We start from the raw sequence: 22,540 nt of genomic DNA on the forward strand, positions 1-22,540 counted from the left end.
AAGAACAGTATATAGTTATTGACTGGGTTCGAGGACAACAGCTGTTTTGTTTGACCTTAGAACGGATCTGTTGCCCGAAGCTGTAGGCTGAGGGCAAACAGATCCGTTCGAGGGTCAAACAAAACAGCTGTTGTCCGAGGACACAGTCTACAACTGTTTTGTTGTACACCTTCATATTTTAAAGGTTGTTTTTACGAGATGCACATGGTTTGTTGACTTCAAACTTTTAACAAGACAGTGTAATTGCGTACGTTTATCAACGTATCCACTAGTTTAAAAGAAAACATTAAATCACTGAACCTCGCCATTGCGTAAACAAAGCAGCAGACCGAGAATCACGTGACTTGTGTAGCCAATGGAAATAAGGCAGACTATTGGCCGGTCAACAGTTTAAGAACTGTTGACCGGTCAATAGACCATGAGTGTGAGAATTGGTTTTACAGTGGAAATGTTGGTGGACTTCTTATAATTAAATCGTATTAGTTTAGCTATATATATACTGTTATCTGCAACGCGTTGCATATACGTTTTGGGATAATAAAATCCCGAGTATATTACGATATCAAAATATACATCGAGTTCATATCCTGTATATAAAAGATTAAATTGACAAGAAAAATTTTCTTTGAATATCAAAGACATTGCATAAAATATAGAAATATTTATGAACAATATCGTATGCTTCAAGCGGCTTATTCCATTATACCATTTCTCTTTTAATTCATTTGTTCCTCTTTCAAATGTACATGTTTGTATCAACATTTCAATAAAACATGTGCCCTAATTATCATTATTATTTCAAAATTTAGATATTACCATATCATGCTATTATAGCATCTAACATCAAGACATTGTAGGCAATAAATATATACTCAGGATTTTATTACCCCAAAACGTATATGCAACGCGTTGTAGATAACAGTATATAGCCATTAGTTTTATATAGGGAAAAAAATAAATGTGTATAACAATTGTAATATGTAAGTATCATTGTCTCCTGTCATTATACTATCGTATTTACATCTGCTAGATAACTTTGTAAGAATTGGCCGTTTATTTTCAGCTTTGTTGTAATTATTATGCATGCTCAATTTTGTTATAATGCTATAAGATGAATGTCTTTTGCAATAAAAGAATTGTAAAATTGTATAAGTAAAGTAACAGCCCAACTAAGAAAAGTGTTAGGAATGATAACTTTCAAAAGAGCATGCTCTATTGAAATTGAAAGTAGGACCTGCATTCCTAAAAAATATATGATCATTAGATAAAGGTAAAATTGCATGAAATGACATGAAATAATTGAATGTAAAAATCATGGTCATTGCTTGCAGCAGATTGGTGGTCATATAATATAGGTACCACTAGATGGGTAACGCTTTGGGGGATTTCTTCAGTCACATATGACAAGGAGTCGCTAATTAATACAGTGGGTTGCTGTACCAGTTTTAACTGTGTGTAATTGTTGTGTTTACATCCCAGATACAGAATATATGATGATGAAGTGCTGAGTAGTAGCAGTGAAGCAGAGATTCGCAGACATGTGGGTCAGAGGTCAGCTTTGCCCCCCAATATAAATGGTACCATGCCACCTTCAGCATCAGTCACAGATGGTCCATCAAGGTGAGAAGCTACTACTGATAGTGGCTGAATTGATTGAATGATAAACAGAGACAAAGTAGTGCTTACCGTATATACTCGCATATAAGTCGCATTTTAGGGAGCTAAAAATTGGTCCAAAACTCTATATCCGACCTATAGGCGAGTCCTAAGAAGATTAGCGTTTTTCTGGACAGCGTAATGTATAGTATTTTTTAACAAAATGTACTCCGATGATTATCATGATTAATATTGACTGGACATATTATATTATTCTTGTATTCTAGGATTATATGCATAAAGTACAAATATTTACATATTTTAATGATTTTATTCATCTTAAGTGTATATTACTGAAATTGATTTGTTGAGAAAATGAATAAATATCAGCGCATATCACAAAATATTATTAGAAACAGAGGTGAAAATGTTAGAGCATTAGACGTTTGAAATTGTCAACCGATTCTTGAAAAAAGTTATACCAACTTAATTATAAGCGGGTCAATGGCAAATCCCTCCAAAATAGGCTACAAAATATACAACCAACTTATAGGTGAACTGACCTATAGGTGAGTATATACAGTACCTTGGTGCAATACGTCTGGGAATTAACGGGTTGAGTTCATTTTGAAATAGATTTTTAAGAATTGATAATATGTTGTTTCACATGCATTTCTAAATTCAACTGTTTATCATTGTAGCAGATTGGAACATCCTAAAGAAAAACAAACCTCTAGTCATGACAAGGATGTAGGTAGAGTAACAGACTCTCAGAGTTTAGATGTGGGGATGGTAAAAGCTAACAGCCTTCAACAAACACCCTCTTTAGATCAGAACTCAACATTTAACAGTGAATACACCTAGTCCTTTTATTCTTTGTCTGATTGTAAACGTTTCTTGTTAGTAGCCTGTATAATTATGTTCTATCTTATGTCCAGTTTTAAAATGTTTTCTCTAGGATTTGTTAAAATTGCATGTACTACAAAGTTTGGATTCTTTCATAAGGGACAACAGTGTATATATGATAAGGGTTCTATTTGCCCACTAAATTCAACTATCATTGTTTCCTTTCAAAATTAAGTTTATTTTGTGCAAGTATCCAGATGCAACTCAGTTTGTCACCATTTTATCTAAATGTGTGGAATTAGGATATTATAAAAGATGACATTTTGTCACCCTTTTCAGTATTATGACATAAAGAAAACATGTCTTTCTGATACACATATTTAGAGTTTTACAATGGACCAGATAGGCCGTTATTCATGCCTAGTCCTTGTAATTTGACATTAATTGTTATCAGAAATATCTGATGAATATGCTAAAATCATTTTTGACATGTGAGTAATATGAACAGTTATGGCTATGACCCAAGTCCAGATAATGCAATTTGTATTTATTTTATTTCGTACAAATATTTCTTAAATTTCTGTAGCTTTTATTTATAAATACATGCGGTAAATCCCATAGTAATGATACGTGTAACTTTTATGTAACTGTTGATGTGCATAATGTTAGAAATATGATTGTGTCATCAGGGGATTTTGATAGTACAAGTCCCATGTATAACTGTTTGGCCTTGCTAATTATGAATGACACCACAATGTATGTTTCTGATGGACATTGTAAACTTTTTGTTTATTCATTCTTCTTTCATTGAAACCCTAAAACATGATAAATGACAAACTTTGATTAATAGTTTGATACACATGTATGATTTGCATGGCTTGGTAAACTACATGAATATCAAAATATCAATTTATTATGTAATTTCATGGAGCTCCATAGAATATTACAGTATGCATATTGATAAATAAAGTTGCTTATAAATTTATGGGACATATATATTGATCGTGCATGATAGTACAGATGTAAAGTTATTAAAACACATAGAAGAAAAAGTTGATTAGTTTTGTTGCAAAGAAATAATGAAATCTCATGAATGTTTGACGAATTTAAAGAAACAAAACAACAACCTAGTAACAAAAATTGGAATGACTTTTTAAGCCACACACAGAGCACAGATTGGTGTGCATGTACACATGTTCATCTTTATTTCCATCGTCGGAAACCCACAGTTGATTACGCTTCGTTCCTCTCTCCATCATCCGTGGGTCCATTCATTCCTACTCGCTTGTTCTCATGAATAATTTAAAATGAGGCAATTTGATTGGACGCTCATCGTACTCCCTGAGCGAATTTGTCCAATCAACAAGACGCTTTCAGTCTAATTTTGGTATACAAATGTTGTGATAGCAAAGTTAAGTTAATGCTATCTTTAAAAACAGAAGAGTTTGTTACTATAACGATTACTTTGATTGGACGATATTTTTAAATATTTATTCATGAGAACGAGCAAGTAGGAATGAATAGACCCATGGGTGATGGAGAGAGGAACGAAGCGTAATCAACCGTGGCTTTCCGACGATGCTTTATTGCTAGAGTTGTGTGCATGTGTTCTGCTACTGTTGTGTTGCAAACATACCAGAGTGCTTAGTGGAACCCTTTTTAGCTCACATGAACTGAAAGCTCAAGTGAGCTTTTCTGATCAAGTTTTGACTGCCATCTGTCCGTCTGTAAACTTTTCACATTTTCAACTTCTCCAGAACCATTGAACCAATTTTAATCAAACTTGGCACAAATCGTCCTTGGCTGAAGGGGATTTAAAGTTTGTTCAAATGATGGGCCCTGCCCCCTTCAAAAAGGAGATAATGAAGAAAAGGCAAAAATTGGGTTGGTTCATTTAAAAATCTTCCCAAGAACCAATGGGCCAGAAAAGTTAGAATTTACATGAAAGTTTCCTGACATAAAGTAGATTCAAGTTTGCTAAAATCATTGCCCCAGGGAGTAGGGTGGGGCTACAATAGGGGATCAAAGTTTTACATGGGAATCTAAAGGGAACATCTTCTCAAAAACCACTAGGCCAGAAAATTTGAAATTTACTTGAAAGCTTCCTAACCCAAATCATTGTCCCTGGGTATAGGGTGAAGCCACAATAGGGGATCAAAGTTTTACATGCAGATATAGAGCATCTTCACTGGCAAAGGGTTTTCAGTTCACTCCACTCCCAGCTAGCGAAGATGATATGTAGGGAAATTATTTTAGAATCTTCTTTCAAGAACAGCAAGACCATGATTACTCATGTTAATATGCAAGTATCCCTATATAGTGTAGATTCAAGTTTGTTCAAATTGTGGTCCCTTGAAGTAGGATTAGGCCACAGTAGGACATATTGTTTTGTCCTTGTCATGTCTCTCTGTCCGAAACTTGAACCTTGCTCATAACTTTTGAATGGTGAGTGATAGAGATCTCATATTTAAAATGCACATTCCTTGTGACAAAATCTCTCTTTATTGGTACCGTTTTTAATCCTGTGACCTTGACTTTTAAGAATACTCCTGAACTATTTAGGGTGGGTCCTTAGTCCTGGATTTTTGGGGTTTAGGTAGCATTTTTTTGTTTGGAATCAATGAATTAACAATCAGAGTAATGTAAAAAGGCAAAATAGTAAAGGGTTTCCATATTAATTTTCATTACAGACACTACTGAAGTTATGTACCCCTGTGTAGATTTTTAAGAAATTTATTGGAAACCGTTTTTTGTTATTTTAAAACAAAAACAACAAAATATTTTTTAATTGCATTCATTTATCAGGAAACATGTCAATAACTAAAACACAAGTCATTTTCAATATGTTCATCAAGTTTTAGAATGATATGTGCAAAATTATTGAATTAGCATTATTCTCCAAAATGTTAAAAAACAAACAAATGTGGACATATTTTCCTTATATCATGGTTTACCTATCATTTTTTCTGTTTATATTAGTAGATGTACATCTCTTATAGTTATTTATGAAAAAAAACTCCACACCTTTCCTTAATAATTTCAAATATATAGCTTCCAGAGTATGTATACCCCCCTTGGAAAAAAAAAAAAACGAAGTCTTGCACCATACAGTTGAGCTATTCAAAATCATTCGGGGATTAAGATATTATGTAATTTCATGAAAAGACACAGATAATGATTCTTTATCAACTTGGTAAAATGTTTGTGAAAAATAAAGGAAATCTATCGCATAATAGACTTGATAAAAAATTTAATGAAAACAGAGTTATTGCCCTTGGATTCAATATTTTGAAACATATCATTGATTATTCAAACATAATTATGACTTTTGAAATATTTTATGGGTAACAATATCATAACAATAGCTATTGAAAAAGACTCCAACAAAATTTATGTTCCAGTCATTAAATCATTGACTTTGCAAAATCTTATGACGTCACAGGTGTGTGGAACTACGTTATGGTAGTGTTTTTATAATTTGCATATAGATTCCTTATGGTAAGGCCTTATAATAATTTATGCATGATATTTGACCTTGTGCTCTTGGCCTTGGAATATGACCCAAATTTCAAAACTTTAACCTTAGTCATAATTTTTTAATAGTTGAATATCTCTCATATATGCATTACTTTTGAGAAAACCTTTTTTTCATATCAAAGTAATAAGCTTGTGACCTTGACCTCAGAGTTTGGCCTACTTTTTAAAAGTTGACCTATTGTACATGTAAATCTCCTGATCTATTTAAGGTAGAGCTTTGATATTTGTATATACATATTTCTTATGGAAAGATCTTTTATTTCATACTATGATTTATGATAATGTGACCTTGACCTTCTCCAGAACAGCAAGACCATGTTAGTTATATTGGTGTTGAGGCATTCCCATGTTTTGTGGATTCATGTTCATTTATATCATGACCCTTTGGGGCTAGGTTGGGGCCACAATATGGGGTAAAGATATTTCATGAGAATAAAAATTGAAGAAAAAAAATCTGTAAAAATTCACAACAGCTAGCTGAACAATGACAGGACCAGGCCGGCGACTCAGGTGAGCGATGTGGCCTATGGGATTCTTGTAATATTTGTTTTAATTCATGTAGTGCAATATAAAAAAAGACAAAAAATACATGTTAATCATTTTGTATATCCACTTGCAGTACATTTTTTCAGCTAATAACATCAAGAGTATTGATGCATGTATCATATATATACATAAAAATGTAATTATAACTTTTAAAAATTCAAGTAACCTCTTTGTGTATTGTAGGTGATATATATATATATATATATATATATATATATATATATATATACACTTGTATATATATTGCAAGGATTTCAGTTTGTAATATCTGCTTTATGTCATGATGTGCAGATCGAGGGTTTAACTTATAATGCATTTGATTTAGTCAGATATATACTACTAAAGCTGGGCAATAATCTACATTTATTATATACTTTCATTTCATCTCTTCTTTTTTCTTTAAAAGTTTGCCAATAAAGAAATTGTTAAAAATAAAATTATTGTTAGTTTCTAAATGAAATTGAAAGTATATAATAAAAAGGTTATAGACTTTGTATGGGAAAATTGACAACCAAGTTTTTTGGCACATAGACGGACCGAGCTTGCTTTAATTGTCATGATGTGCAGAGGGTTTAATTTATAATGCACTTGATTTAGCCAGATATATACTACTAAAGCTGGGCAATAATCTACATTTATTGCATAATGGAGAATCAAATATTCTTGGAGGATATTGTGAGTGATTAAAGCCTCATATGCCACAAACATTCATGCAAGATATCTTGACAAGTCACTCCTCTTGTGTCACTTATTATGTTCAAAGGAGTAGAGTTGGGATATAATTGTTATAAGTCCAAGGAAATAGGTTTATTTTCCCTCATCAAATGAATGATTAAACCAATGAGATTAGATCTTTCATAAAATCGTGTAGTATTAATCATAATAGTCATTAATCTTAAAATAGTGAACATTCATAGTTTGAACATTTAAATATATCGGTTTCCATTTTCAATTCATTAGGTCATCTGAGTCACTCACATGACCTATTAGTCTGCATCCATCATCATCTGCCGTGTGTTAACAATTGAACATTTTGAACTTCTTGATTACAGATTTGTTATGAAACATCTTTGGGACAAGGGGGACATAAATTGTCAGAAATCTTTTCTATAACTTCACATCTGCAAGAAAAACTAAATGCATACTCATGTAGAGCAGGAGGGCCTCTACCAAAATTGTTGTCAATTTCACGGTCCCCAGGGAAAAGATACCAAACTCTGAATCCAGGGCAAGGCCAAACTTTGCATTTAGTGTTTATATGTAAAACATTTAAATAACGTCTTTAATGCTATTGATACTAAATTGAAACTGAATGGATATTCAGAAGGAACAGGTAGCCCATCTTTTACCAAAATTGTAACTTTTATGATCCCAGGGGTAGGGGCCAAAATAGTCATAGTGATTAATTGTGTGCATTAACACTTTTCTTAATAACTACTTTTCTAATTTTTTTCAAATTTGGTATGAATATCTTTGGGACAAGGGAGACATACATGGTACATTTGATGACCTTGGGGATGGGCAAATATTGACCAATTTTTAAAAATATTTTTCTTTGCACCTACATATTGATTGGAAAAACCAAATGCAGTCATTCAGAGCAGGAATGCCTCTTCCAAATTTGCAAATTCATGATCACCTGGATAGAGGTTCTGACTTCAGGGCTGGGGTCAAAGGTGGCATATAATGTGTAAAACATTCAAATAACATTTTCTTTGTTGCTACTGATACTAAATTGAAAGTAAATAGATATTTAGAAGGAACAGATAGCTAGCCCTTTACCAAAATTGTAAATTTCATAATCCCAGGGTAAGTGGTTTTGTTTCCAAAGTAGGACCAAAATTGTAGTAATTGTATATTGTTTAACGTCCCTCTCCAGAATATTTCACTCATATGGAGACGTCAACATTGCCGGTGAAGGGCTGCAAAATTTAGGCCTATGCTCGGCCCTTACGGCCTTTGAGCAGGGAGGGATCTTTATCGTGCCACACCTGCTGTGACACTGGACCTCGGTTTTTGCGGTCTCCTCCTTGGGACCGCCCCATTTAGTCGCCTCTTACGACAAGCAAGGGGTACTGAGGACCTATTCTAACTGGATCCCCACGGGACTAGTGATTATTGTTTTTATCATTTGAAAGACTTCTCTAATTTTGCTGATGCTGTATAAAAACTAAATGCATATTTAGGAAAAGCAGATAGGGATGTAGCAAAATTGTAAATTTTGCAATCCATGGATAAAACTCTAGGACAGGTCCAAAATTGTCAGTGTTAACGTTACACAGTAGGCTAAGTCTTTCATCAGTATGGGCAGTTTGAGGGCTTTTGTGTTTTTTAAGAACACATCTTGTATTTTACAGCTGCTGAATATTCGAAGAATTTAGCTAAGATATGTAGAACAGGAAATTTTTTGATGTCATAGCCCTAATTGAAGGCTAGTGATACTTTTAACTAATACTCGGGTTACTGATAAGGCCTGTGGGGCTAGTGATACTTTTAACTAATACTCGGGTGACTGATAAGGCCTGTGGGCCTCTTATTTTTCGTTACCATTTTGAAATATTGGATTATTAGTTCTATAATAGATCTACAGTGCTTCAATTCTAAAAAGCAATAGAAGATGTAACTGAAGGTAAATTGAAGACTAAAATCTTGAACAAATAGATTAACATATTTGGGGATATATAAAGCACTAAAATCCAACAACACTCAACATCCAAAGTGTCGGATCTAATAGGAGATACGAGGTCACATGAAAAAATATATAAAGCACTAAAAATGACCAATCAAAATTTCATATCTGCGTAATTATTACTTTCTTACACTTGTAATATTTAGCGCCATCCATGACACGATGCAATATTCAAAATAGGGGGCCTCCGTGGACGAGTGGTTAGAGCATCGCGCTAAAAATCACACGGCCTCTCACCTCTGTCGGCGCGGGTTGGAATCCCGCTCGCGCCAGTAAGTGAGAAAGTTTCCCAGTTTACTTCAGAAGGTCGGTGGTCTCTTCCCAGGTACATCGTATCTGGGTTCTTCCACCAATAAAAACTGCACGCCACCATATAACTTAAAAATTGTTGAGTGTGGCGGAAAACATCAATCAATCAATATTCAAAATAAAGGAAATGTGCAGTTACTCACCACAGTTACTCAACGTGTTAGAGGAAGACAATCTTTTTCGAGTCGGCTCGTGAAGCGAGATGATCCTTTTAAAAGCTGCAGACATGTTCACGAAACTTTCCAAAGATATGTTCTAAGATATAACTTAGGAAAAAAGTTAGGAACATCCTAAGATTAACTTGGGACACACGGATATTTCTCAACGATATCTTGGGGACATCTTCAGTCAGGACGTCCTAACTACTTGGGAACATTCTTATTCCTTTTCATGTATTTATAACACATCATATCCGTGACATATTTCCGTTAAAATCTAGACACATACAACAGTCATGAATAATCATATTTACCGTATTTTTCCGAATATATTTAATACGCACCCCTTTTGGGGCATGTAAATTGAGGAAATATCACAGTTTGTTTGTACAATCGCATTTAGCTTCACGAGAAATCTTTGTGGAAATAATGCATGTTCTCAACAAAGCATGAATTTGTATACAATGCAGCTGTCCGACGTGTCCGTTCAATATCTTGAATTGGTTTGGCACTATTATCAATTGAATGATGCATGTGTATATCCCTTTTCAATTTTGCACCACGCGGGGATATATGTTTGACCAACATTTCTTGTTTGTTTTGATAGTAGCATTTTACGACTAGTTGCTGAATAAATTCTGAAATATACATTGAGAGTCAGTGCAGTAAAAACAGCGATGTTTCTTACAGATGTCAAATGTATAGTCATTGTAACATTGACTAAAGTTTGAGCTCAAGGTATTGATTTGCTAAAAAAAAAAATGTTGGATAGTGTCTTCTTACAACCACTGTGGTGCTTATTTGAGGGTTTTCTGTTGTGATATAAAGTACTATATGATAACATAATGGTCCCCCCCCCCCCCCCCCAATTCTTAGCATTTGTACATCATGGATTGATTAGCACAATCATGAATTAGCAATGACTCTTTACATCCATGTTGGATGTGTAATTTACATTTTGGCAGTGGTCATGATTTAATCGACTTTAGTCACTTTACAAAGGCGTGGTACACTGCACATAAAAGTTTAAATCCTGCTACAGATGCGTGCGCAAACACACACACGATGTTATTCATCCTTAATTACTACTTATCTACATGTATCTTGCTCCTTTAAAATTAACTATTCCAGTTGACAAAGAAGTGCTAGTCGTACTATCAGGCCTTTGATTTATTATAGATTTTAAAACGTCGAGTATCTGTGTTACTCGGGTCAGATCCATCTTTGTAAGACCTCGATCACAGCAACCCGAGTATGTGAGGCGATCGCTCTCAGTAGACGAAAATTGCGTCGAGGCGATAGCGGTTTATACATGTAGGAAACGCTCATTGTAGGTACACTATACATGTATATTCTCATTGTAGGTACATATATGTTCTCAAGCAAATTCGGATTAGATCTTTGGGTTATATGTTTGGCTATAGTCGTTAACTGATGCATACTTGATAGTTGAAAAAGCTTGTATTGCTTCAAGGTTCTAGTGTAACGTATTTACATTAATTAACTTCTGGGATCGTACCTGGTCAATTCCAGGGTTTGGGGTATTCAACAATAACTAATTTAAACTAATTGGTATGATTTTAGTGGACTGCCAAAATATACAAATATGTCCTAACCTTATCTAGGTAAATTATCATCAAACAGAGAATCACTATATCAATCAGAGGCAAGCAACGATAAACTGGTAGTGCTAACTTGACAAAATGTAGATCTAGAGCCCAGTCGCCCTCGGATTACCCCATATACTGTAGGACGCCTTATTCAGGACGGACAGTATATGTGGTAGCCCTTCAACCACTGCACTCATTGTAGGATGCCTTATTCAGGACGGACAATGAGTACAACGGCCTGGACGACGGTCTGTTCAGCCAATGCGGACGACACCAAAAACGAATTATGGCTAGCCTCCTTACTGGAGGTCAACCTATTCGTGGCAGGCCAGACTTCTGATGGCCTTCCAAATTCACTCTCTAACTGTAAGAACAGGCGAGGAATTATTTACCATGAATACTTTATTAGTACCCATACTCTCGTCCTCTCAACTTGGCTGGGTCTTCTATCTGAATGACACTGACGACTGCGGAGTCTCGGTATTTATACACAAATGAGATCACGTGATGTAAAGTGACTAATTGAGAACTCCGCATGGTCGTACCTCAAATATCCGGAATCATTACACTAGCACATTATATCGTATTGGAATACAGTTAGAAATAAATGTATTACATACATGTATAAAACCAATTGATTGGTCAATCCCTTTTTAACAGGTCCAGTCCAAATACTATTTCTACGTACATAGCTACTTATAGCTACATAAGTATTTAAACCTACTCCAGGTAGCTATTTTTACCTACTTTTTCCTTTACTTGCATTTCATGACCAAACACAGGAACGGCGCAATATGGTGTATACCAAATTTTTTGATTCACTTACACTGACGGTGAATACCACAAAAATATTGGGAAAAAAACGATTACTTTCTAACCTATCGAATTTGCATCAATAACTACACCCAGTTCCATTTTCTAGGAGCTTAGGATCAAAGCTATGTGATAAGAAGTCTAGAATGTCTTACAAATCTGTATTAACTTAATACATTTTAAATTAAAGGTTTTTGGGTGATTTTTCATGCATTTCCTCTACATTCTCCACCCTCGTAAAGTATTCAAATTTACGCTCCGAATTTTGCCGTGCACATCCACAACATGATACATAAAACGACTGACCTGTTTAAAAGATGCGCCTTAATTGTCCCCCACCGCAACGCAGAAGGGGACATAGAAATACCGGTGCCCGTGCATCCGACCGTCCGTCCCACTTCACTTTGTGGACGCAACTCCTCAGAAACCCCCCAATGGATTTTGTTCATATTTTGTAGGATTGTTAGTCACAATATGTAGTTGCAGGAGTTATGGGACTTTGTTGAATTTGTACATGCTACACTATAGGAACACATTGTGGACGTAACTCCTCCGAAACCGCTTAACTGATTTTGTTCAAATTTTGTAGGATTGTTAGTCACCATATGTAGTTGATCATGTTGTGCCGTCATTTTGATTCGACAAATTTTACAGGAGTCAAGGGGCTTTTGTGCTTTTGTGCTTCAACTTTTTTTTACGGCGGTGGGGAACATGGCTACGTGTAGCAATCGTGTTATTATTTATTTATATTTTTAAAAACAGACAAAAGTAGGTAGAAGTAGCTACTTTAAGTAGGTTTAAATACCTAGGTAGCTATTAATAGCTACGTAGGTAGAAATAGTCTTTGGACTGGACCTGTTTAAAACTCCCACTCTGAATAATAAATTCCGTTAAAAAATATCACTGGTAGGTAACATTGGACTTGCCAGATTTTGAGTAACCTCGAATTTCAAGAATGGCAGAATATTTTGAAATGGTTGTCGAAAACTCGTAACATTTTCAATTTTGTCCGATCTCCATAGTAGTTGAGGTTGGCGAATAAAATGATGAACAGGAAATTTTCAAAATGGCCACCAAAATGCATCAGATTTCTAAATGAAACCTGAATGTATAGGAGGTCCCTGCCCAAATGTTTTCAAAGAATTCTGTAGGATGTTACATGTGCATGTCCTAGGGGATACAATTAAAAGAACCTTTACTCATTTTTTTATGGGGTTTCTGAAAATACCAATTTTGATACTATAATGTCTCCATTATCTAATAGTACACTAAAAGCCAATTTCTTCTGTGTTACACATATTAATATTACACTTGTGCTGAAAGGGTGTTCTTTTATTTCAAGGAATCTTAGGGAAATTAACTTTCAAGGTTTAGATTCAATTGGTGTTCATTTGGGAAACTTTCATAACAGAATCCCGTTACAATTATCTTATTGTTTGATATAAATGTTGGAGTTCATTTTTCTCTCTCTATGAACAAATACAATTGCCTTTGTGTTGTCTGGATGTCATCACTGGTATGTTAATATATGAGCATAATAAACTTTTTTTAAAAAGTACACGGACATTTCTCATAAAACTTGTATTTATGGGAAAAGGGAACAGATGTTGTGAATTTTATTTTTGCTGACCATTAGAAATGCCTTAGTTAAGCATTCTAAACATTAAAAATGAAAAAATAAAATTTGAAAATTTTCAGCTTAAATCGTGCCCATGCCCCTTTAACATGTTCCGTTCATTGACACCTGATGCACATGTTTTTGTCCACAGTGTGAAAGGATTACAAGTTGATGATTGCATGCGTTGGTTGCACATGCAATTTCTGACATATTCCTTGTGGTTATTTGGTCATCGATAATATTGATAAAAAGTAATAATGAAGAATTGCTCATCCTTATCACTCTGATCCAAACTGAGATACCGTGGACTGCGAAAAATCACATACGGTCATACAGATATAACAAATGACTAAGAATTTTGTACAGTCATATCATTCGTCAGTAATTACACTTAACTTCTACAAAAATTCCTTAAATGGTACTTTATTTCAATCAGAAATAGCATATTCGCTATCTATTTCTTGTAATGACGCAATCACCTGAAGATCCCATCGTGTTGTGCGCCCATGTATTTAGGTGCAAATAACTCGTGCTGCACTGTGAACAATGTATCTAAATGTCAAAGCTAAATTGTTAAAATATAATTGTAACACTGATATACCTCCATAATAATGGAGAGAAAAACCTCTGTGTCAATTGTGAAATTCATGGCCCTTTGGATTAGATATTATGTGAAATTCATGGCCCAATGGATTAGGGATTATGTGAATTTCATGGCCATTTGGAGGCCTCTTGGATTGGGGATTATGCGAAATTTGTGGCTCCCTGGATTAAGGATTATTGAAATTTATGGCCCCTCGGATTTTGGATTATGTGAAATTCATGTTTCCTTGAATTAGGGATTATGTTGGTAGGGCTCTTATAATGTTTCATAAAATAAAAATGCAGAGTTTGTTTTACGAAAATCACCTTGACTCTTGGACATCAAACTTGGCATGTTATAATAATGAGGAGAACAGCCTTAACCATCCTTGTCCCCCTCAGTCATCTATGGTTCATTTAATAAATTTGTAAAATTCTTTAGAAGTCTTTTCAAGTACTGGATACCATACAACTGAATTGAACATCTAGCAAAGAGATTAACTGCTTGGGTATGAGACATCTACCAAAACTAAAATTTCTTGTCCCTGGGTCAAGAGTTCAGGCCAAAAGATAGGGCTATATGACTCACTTGGGTGGGGAAAATACTGAATTTTTAAGAATCTTCTTTATTCCTGAACATATAGCAAATAGATTCGGTTCATGTAATTGTTATTCGTACTAATATTCCACAGGCACTTCTTTCTGTAAATGACTTACGACCTCTGTATACTAATTACAGAGATCGTAAGTTATTTACAGAAACATATGCCTGTGGAATATTCAATCCAAATATCCCTTACAAACAACGTTTTGTTATAGATCAGAATGATTTTGTGGTTAAACTAAACTAGGTCCATGTCAGGATTTGTAGTGTGAACGCGTGTAGAGCTTCGTTGAAGTTTTGTGAGCACAAGGTGCGTGGTAAGATTACGTGCAGATGGACTACAAGGCACAATATGAAATTCGTGTAATATATTGTTATTGATCGGGCAGATAGAATTTTATATTACGTGTAATATATTGTTATTGATCGGGCAGATAGAATTTTATATTACGTGTAATATATTGTTACATGTATTGATCGGGCAGATAGAATTTTATATTACGTGTAATATATTGTTATTGATCGGGCAGATAGAATTTTATATTATGTTTATTGATATTATGTTTATTGCATCTACATATTGTATGTATACCGGTATTAATAAACATGTTACATCTACATATTGTATGTATACCGGTATTAATAAACATGTTACATCTACATATTGTATGTATACCGGTATTAATAAACATGTTACATCTACATATTGTATGTATACCGGTATTAATAAACATGTTACATCTACATATTGTATGTATACCGGTATTAATAAACATGTTACATGTACATATTGTATGTATACCGGTATTAATAAACATGTTACATCTACATATTGTATGTATACCGGTATTAATAAACATGTTACATCTACATATTGTATGTATACCGGTATTAATAAACATGTTACATCTACATATTGTATGTATACCGGTATTAATAAACATGTTACATCTACATATTGTATGTATACCGGTATTAATAAACATGTTACATCTACATATTGTATGTATACCGGTATTAATAAACATGTTACATCTACATATTGTATGTATACCGGTATTAATAAACATGTTACATCTACATATTGTATGTATACCGGTATTAATAAACATGTTACATGTACATCGATGTTTTAATTTTGGTTTTCAATCACTCCTTCATTTTATGCTGGAACTATCCCCTTTTTATACTTCTAATTTTACAGCAGCTATAGTATATTGGAAATACAAATGTATGGATACAAGTGTAGATAATGCCAGATATCGGAACTATTATTTTGTCTCCGGTTCGGTAGCAGTTTTAATATTTAGTGTGTCCAACCTGATCCTGTTTTCGGCGTGAAGTTTAAACTTTATTTATTTTACGACGAACCAGTTCTACGACTTATATTGGGTGCATTTATTTCGGACATCCGGTTCACTTTTATCACATGACCTCTTAACCCGACTTGTCTTTTTTGAGTCGGCTCGCAAAGCGAGATGCTCCTTGCTGTCAACGGCGTGCGGATTTATCGCCGCTCACAAACTTTCTGTTTATTCTTACACCGACAGCAAATAAATCCCGCGCACAAAGATCTTCAAAAATTTGCTTTTTTTAAACAGCTTCATTGGGTTTTGAAGACATATGGCATTATTATAATAATGTAATTTAAATGAGTCCCCTCAATACGTTTAAAGAAACTAAACATAGTGCGCATGAATACATGATGTAAGTAAGTCAATAAGTGTCACAGGCGATTGTACATTAAACATGCGACGTACGTGTGTATAAATATATCAACTACAAAAATAGATTCGTAAACATGAAACAAGTAACTTGTAAGTAAATATTTTATAGTAAAGAAAGTAATATCTCGCTTTCTTAAGTTGGGAAAGCATAGTAAATATTTGGAATTGGTACTGGTCTATTACGACCGATCATACTCCTTGTTGAGGCCTCTTCGAAAGTGTGTCATTTGAAGCCTAAACCGTGTCACTATTTTTGCGGGAATCTACCGGAGTGAGACGAGGAACCACGTTCAGTTTGTTATGTTTCCGCTTTCAGACTATTCTCTGTACAGTCAGATATAGATAATCACATTTACCGCATTTTGCCGAATATATTTAATACGCATCCCCTTTTGGGGTCTGTAAATTATGGAAATACCATTGTTCGTGTGTACGATCGCATTTAACTTCACGAGAAATCTTTGTGGAAATAATGCAGGTTCTCAAAAAAGCACGCACTAGAATTTGTATACAGTGCAGCAAATTTGTTTTTAAGAAAACGGCAATCTTGTCCTTATACAGTACACACTACGTAACTGTATTTTCGGGGAAATAATGTTAATTTCAGCAAAGCACGAGAGTTTGTAGCAATTAAGTTTTAACAGACTCGATATTTTCTTTGTTTAAAGTTCATATCAATAGCCAATGTGAACGTTCGATGTTTTGTAATCAAAACATCACCCAAGCTTCGAAAAATGACGTACCATGACCAAGGTGCGGTACCGGTATAACGCCCCCCCCCCCCCCCCCCCCCCCCGGTAATTATAAACATATCAATAATCAAAGACAGTAATTTAATTGGTACTAAATGAAGAATTCTAACATAGCCCACTGAAATTTCGCCGCATTTAGATGGGTAAGTCGTTTATTGCAAAAGGAAAGTTAAAGTAATCGCATATTCCCAGACCCATGAAAAACGTGCAACATGCAGAAATCTGACAAAATCAAGTGCCAAAGGACGTGTACACAAGACATGTGCTAGTCACGGTATCATAATATCATGGCAGTTTAGAAATAGCACGATGATAATTTTAATTGGCTGTTTCATAATAATTAGTTACAGGGTGTAAAATAAGTTTTTTAAAAACAATTTTACGCTTTTAGATAGGTAAACAACGCGGCGAAAAATTAAGTGCACATTGCATTGACTAAAATAAAAAGAGTCAAAAACCTTTAGTGGTATGTAGTATGTGTCCCTTCTCATAAAAAAATTAAAAAGTGCGTATTATATTTGGTTAAATACGAGTGTAAATTAGTAAGCATAATGCATTATTTCGATTGTAATTTTTTCTAGAATTATGGAAGCCCATTAATTTCATTGCAATAGTCAGTCTTTACGTTTTTTCCGAAGTACGGAAACCCATTTCAGCCATATTTTCAAATTCATGTGACTATATGGGATTAAGTAAACAATTACTTATGCCCCTTTCAGAGAAAAAGGGGGTGGGGTGGGTGGGGGTGGATTGCTTTGCACTTGTCGGTCGGCAGACCACATGTTCGCTCAATATCTTGGGAACCATTCACTTGATCGTTATGATGTTTCAAATGTTGGTTGGTTATGAGTAGAAGAGGACCCCTATTGATTTTTAGGTGAAAAGTCAGTCCACTCTGGACATAGGAATATACTGTCCATTCAATATCTTGAGGACCCTTTGCTTGACAGACATCAAACTTGGTACACTGGTGCATCCTAAGGAGTAGATAACCCCTAATGATTCTAAGGTCACATGGTTAAAGGTCAAGGGTCCAAATGGACATAGAAATATACTGTCCACTCAATATCTCGAGAATCCTTTACTTGACGGACATCAAACTTGGAACACTGGTAAATTTTAAGAACTAGATGTCCGCTATTGATTTTGAGGTTACATGGTTAAAGATCAAGGGTCAAACTGGTTATAGTAATATATTGTCTCCTATATTTCAAGAATCAGTAGCTTGATTGACACCAAACTTGGTACACTGATACATCCTATGGAGTAGATGACTCCTATTTATTTTAGGTCACATGGTCAGAGGTCAGTCCATTCTGGACATAGGAAGATATTGTCCACTCAACATCTTGACTTGAATTGGTTTGGTACTATTATCAATTAAATGATGCATGTGTATAACCCTTTTCAATTTTTCAATTCTGCACCACGTTGGGGGGTGGGGGTGGGTATTGTTGTATATTTGACAAACATTTTTTGTTTTCTTTATTGTTTTGATGGTAGCATTTTATGACTAGTTGATGAATAAACTCTCAAAATATGCACTGAGAGTCATTACAGTAAAATCAACGATGTTTCTTACAGATGTCAACTGCATAGTCATTGTAACAATGACTAAAGTTTAAGCTCAAGGAATTGATTTGCTAAACTTTTTTGTTGGATGATATCTTCTTACAACCACTGTGGTGCTTATTTGAGGGTTTTCTGTTGTGATATAAAGTACTATATGACTACATAATGATTTTCCTCCAATTCTTAGCATTTGTACATCATGGATTGTTTAGCACAATCATCAGTTAGCAATGACTCTTTATATCCATGTTTGATATGTACATGTAATTTAAACGGCAGTGGTCATGACTTAGTCAAATTTAGTCACTTTACATAGGCATGATGCATTAAAGTATAAATCCTGCTAAAAGAAGCGTGCATATGCGAACACACACACACACGATGTTCATATACTTGATTACTACTATCTTGCCCCTTCAAAATTACCTATCCCTGTTGACAATGAAGTGCGAGTCGACTCTCAGGCCCTTCAGGCCTTTGATTTTAATTTAGCGATATACACGTACAATGTAGTTATGTGGAGATACTATATAATATCAGTAATTTAATAAAACAGAACTCTACAATTTCAAGAGATAAAATATTACGCTATGTAAGTCATCATTTGAACCGAAAATTTAGTGGTAGTTTTTTACGCGTCGTCCGTCTGTCTGTCGGGACCGAACCGTAAGCTCCAGGATTTTACAACTTGATACATTTGATCACCATGATGAGAGGAAGATGCCTATTGTTTTTCAAGATCAGAGGCCAACGGTCAAGGTCGTAGTATCACTTTGTAGGAAAACCTAGTAGGAAACCCTTGTGGACAGGATACAAACCTAACCGCAGGCTCTAGGATATTACAATTTTAAAAGTATATTTGATCATCATGATGAGAGGAAGATGCCTATTGTTTTGCAAGGTCAGAAGTCAAAGGCCAAGGTCATATCATTATTTAGTATGTAAACCTTGTAGGCAGGATACAAACCAAACCATAACCGCCAGAATATTGCAACTTGGTACCTTTGATCACCATGATGAAAGGAAGATGCCAATTGTTTTTCAAGGTTAAAAGTCCAGGTCACAATATCATTTAGTAGGAAAACCTTGAAAGCAGAATACAAACCGAACTGTAAGCTCCAGGATATTACAACTTGGTACATTTAATTATCATGATGAGAGGAAGATGCCTATTGTTATTCAAGGTTAAAGGTCAAGGTCACAGTATCACTTAGTAGGGAAACCATGTAGGCAGAATAGAAACCGAACCGTAAGCTCCAGAATATTGCAACTTGGTACATTTGATCACAATGATGAGAAGAAGATGCCTATTGTTTTTCAATGTTAGAGGTCAAAGGTCACAGTATCATTTAGTAGGAAAACTTTGTAGGCAGTATACAGACCAAACTGTTGGGTCTAGGACCGTCAAACATTGTACACATACTTTATGCCAAATGGAGAATGCCTATTGTTTCTAAAGGTCAAGGTCGTAGTAGCAGGATAGAGACCGATTCGTTGGGACAAGGACCATCAAACTTGGTACACATACATCTTATGCCAAGTGAAAATATTACATAGAGAGTATATGATTTGTCTTGTTTTTACGATAATGCCACACCCTGATGATTGCTGATACTACTTGTAAGCCAAGTTCTACAAATCATGATGTAAGAAAAACGCCCTATATTAGCTTTTCACGGGCGTATTATGTACCGTTGGCGGTACTCATTTTTTAATGGAATTTTCATACCTAGACGGTAAGTAATGCAGCGTTAATAGTGATACGGATTTGTTTTGATAGTCAAATAACTTATTTGAAGTGAACGACACTGTCACCTAGGTGCACATTAATTGTTAGAACCGACCGAAACAGAACGTAAATTTCCAGACATGAATTATGAATGAATGCTCCGAGATTTTTATAAAGATAATTTAACAACCTGGGTAGATACCTACACACGGTATAGGGATTCCACAGTACTACCAAACAGCAGAAACACATGTTTTGGTGCTAGGATATTCTTTTGCAACATTCTGAAAAATAATTCTCAAATCAGACATACATGTATTTTTGTATCAGAAATTAATCGTCTAAAGAAACAGTTGAAGAGTTTCAAGTTTGAACTTGAACTGTTAAGATCAATTCTCTGTAATCTGAAGAAGTTCGGCACGTATGGTCTTAGATTTGAATAAAACTTACAGATGGGAGAAAATACCTTATATAATTTAACAGAAATAAAACATGTTTTGGTATTGTGATGCATGGAAACCATGACTGCGGATTTTGACCATTGGGGGTACTCCAATTCATAGCAAACTTACGTTTTAGCACACCTGAGCTGAAAGCTCAAGTGAGCTTTTCTGATCGCCTGTCTGTCAGACCTGGGGTCAATTACTTTAAAATGTAATGCATTAAATTACAATTACATTGGAATTTTCACCATTACAATTACCATTACTTTCATTCATATAATTAATTAATTAAATTACAATTACTTTGCTAAAGTAATGAATTACTTTACACATTACAATGAAGAAAGAAAAAATACAAAGAAAATTTATGAAAAGAATTTATAAGAAGTTAACTTTTAAATCAGAGTGATTGTCAATCACACTATGACTATGTATGAAGATCTGTTCTAAACAAACACTTTGCTGTTTATTCAAATACATGTAGTAATATCGCATATTTTATTTCCACAGAGGTCTAAATTAGGGAGTTAGTAACCCCCTAATTTAGACCTCTTTGGAAATATATTATGTTGATATAAAATTCAAATGTAATTGAAAAGTAATGGTCATTACTGGCATTTTTATGAAAGTAATGCATTACATTACAATTACTTGTAATTCAAAAATGGGTGCATTACTCATTGCACCCCATTACTTTAAAAAAAAAATGTAATGATTAGAATGCATTACCATTACACATTACCATTACCCCAGGTCTGTTGTCTGTCCGTCTGTAAACTTTCCACATTTTTGACTTCTTCTCCAGAACCACTGGGCCAGTTTCAACCAAACTTGGCCAAAAACATCCATGGGTGAAGGGCTTTCAAGTTTGTTCAAATGAAGGACCATGCCGTCTTCAAAGAGGAGATAACATAAATGCAAATATAGGGTGGGGTCATTTAAAAATCTTCTTCTCAAGAACCATTGAGCCAGAAGAGCTGAAATGTACATGAAAGCTTCCTAACTTAATGCCGATTTAAGTTTGTTCAAATCATGAGCCCCAGGTGTAGGATAGGGCCACAATAGGGGATCAAAGTTTTACACACAAATATATAGGGATAATCTTTAAAAATCTTCTTCTCAAGAAGCACTGCACTAGGAAAGTACAAATTTACATGAAAGCTTTCTGACATAGTGCAAATTTAAGTTTCTTAAAAAAATCATGGCCCCAGGGGTAGGATGGGGCCACAAAGTTTTACATGCGAATATATAGGTAAAATCTTTGAAAATCTTCTTCTCAAGATTCACTAGACTTGGAAAGTACAAATTTACACGAATTATTCCTGACATACATGTAGTGCAGATTCAAGTTTGTTAAAATCATGACCCCTGGAGGTAGGATGGGGCCACATTAGGGGATAAAAATTTAC

At 34.7% G+C, this 22,540-nt stretch overlaps 1 protein-coding gene across 2 annotated transcripts in view; it reads left to right on the top strand.

Moving 5' to 3' along the window:
• LOC125675658 (Golgi-associated PDZ and coiled-coil motif-containing protein-like) overlaps positions 1-10,331 on the top strand; it is a 41,520-nt gene extending 31,189 nt beyond the window's left edge. Inside the window, exons 8-9 of one of the 2 annotated variants that reach the window (XM_048913443.2) lie at positions 1,480-1,620; positions 2,298-10,331. In XM_048913443.2, coding sequence (XP_048769400.1) covers positions 1,480-1,620; positions 2,298-2,460 — 304 coding nt within the window. In that variant the 3' untranslated portion in view covers positions 2,461-10,331. The remainder of the gene's footprint in view (positions 1-1,479; positions 1,621-2,297) is intronic. The other variant, XM_048913444.2, reaches the window with a different exon arrangement.
• Positions 10,332-22,540: the final 12,209 nt, after the last annotated feature.

This window comes from Ostrea edulis, chromosome 3, assembly GCF_947568905.1.
Source record: "Ostrea edulis chromosome 3, xbOstEdul1.1, whole genome shotgun sequence".
Classification (NCBI taxonomy): Eukaryota; Metazoa; Mollusca; class Bivalvia; order Ostreida; family Ostreidae; genus Ostrea; species Ostrea edulis.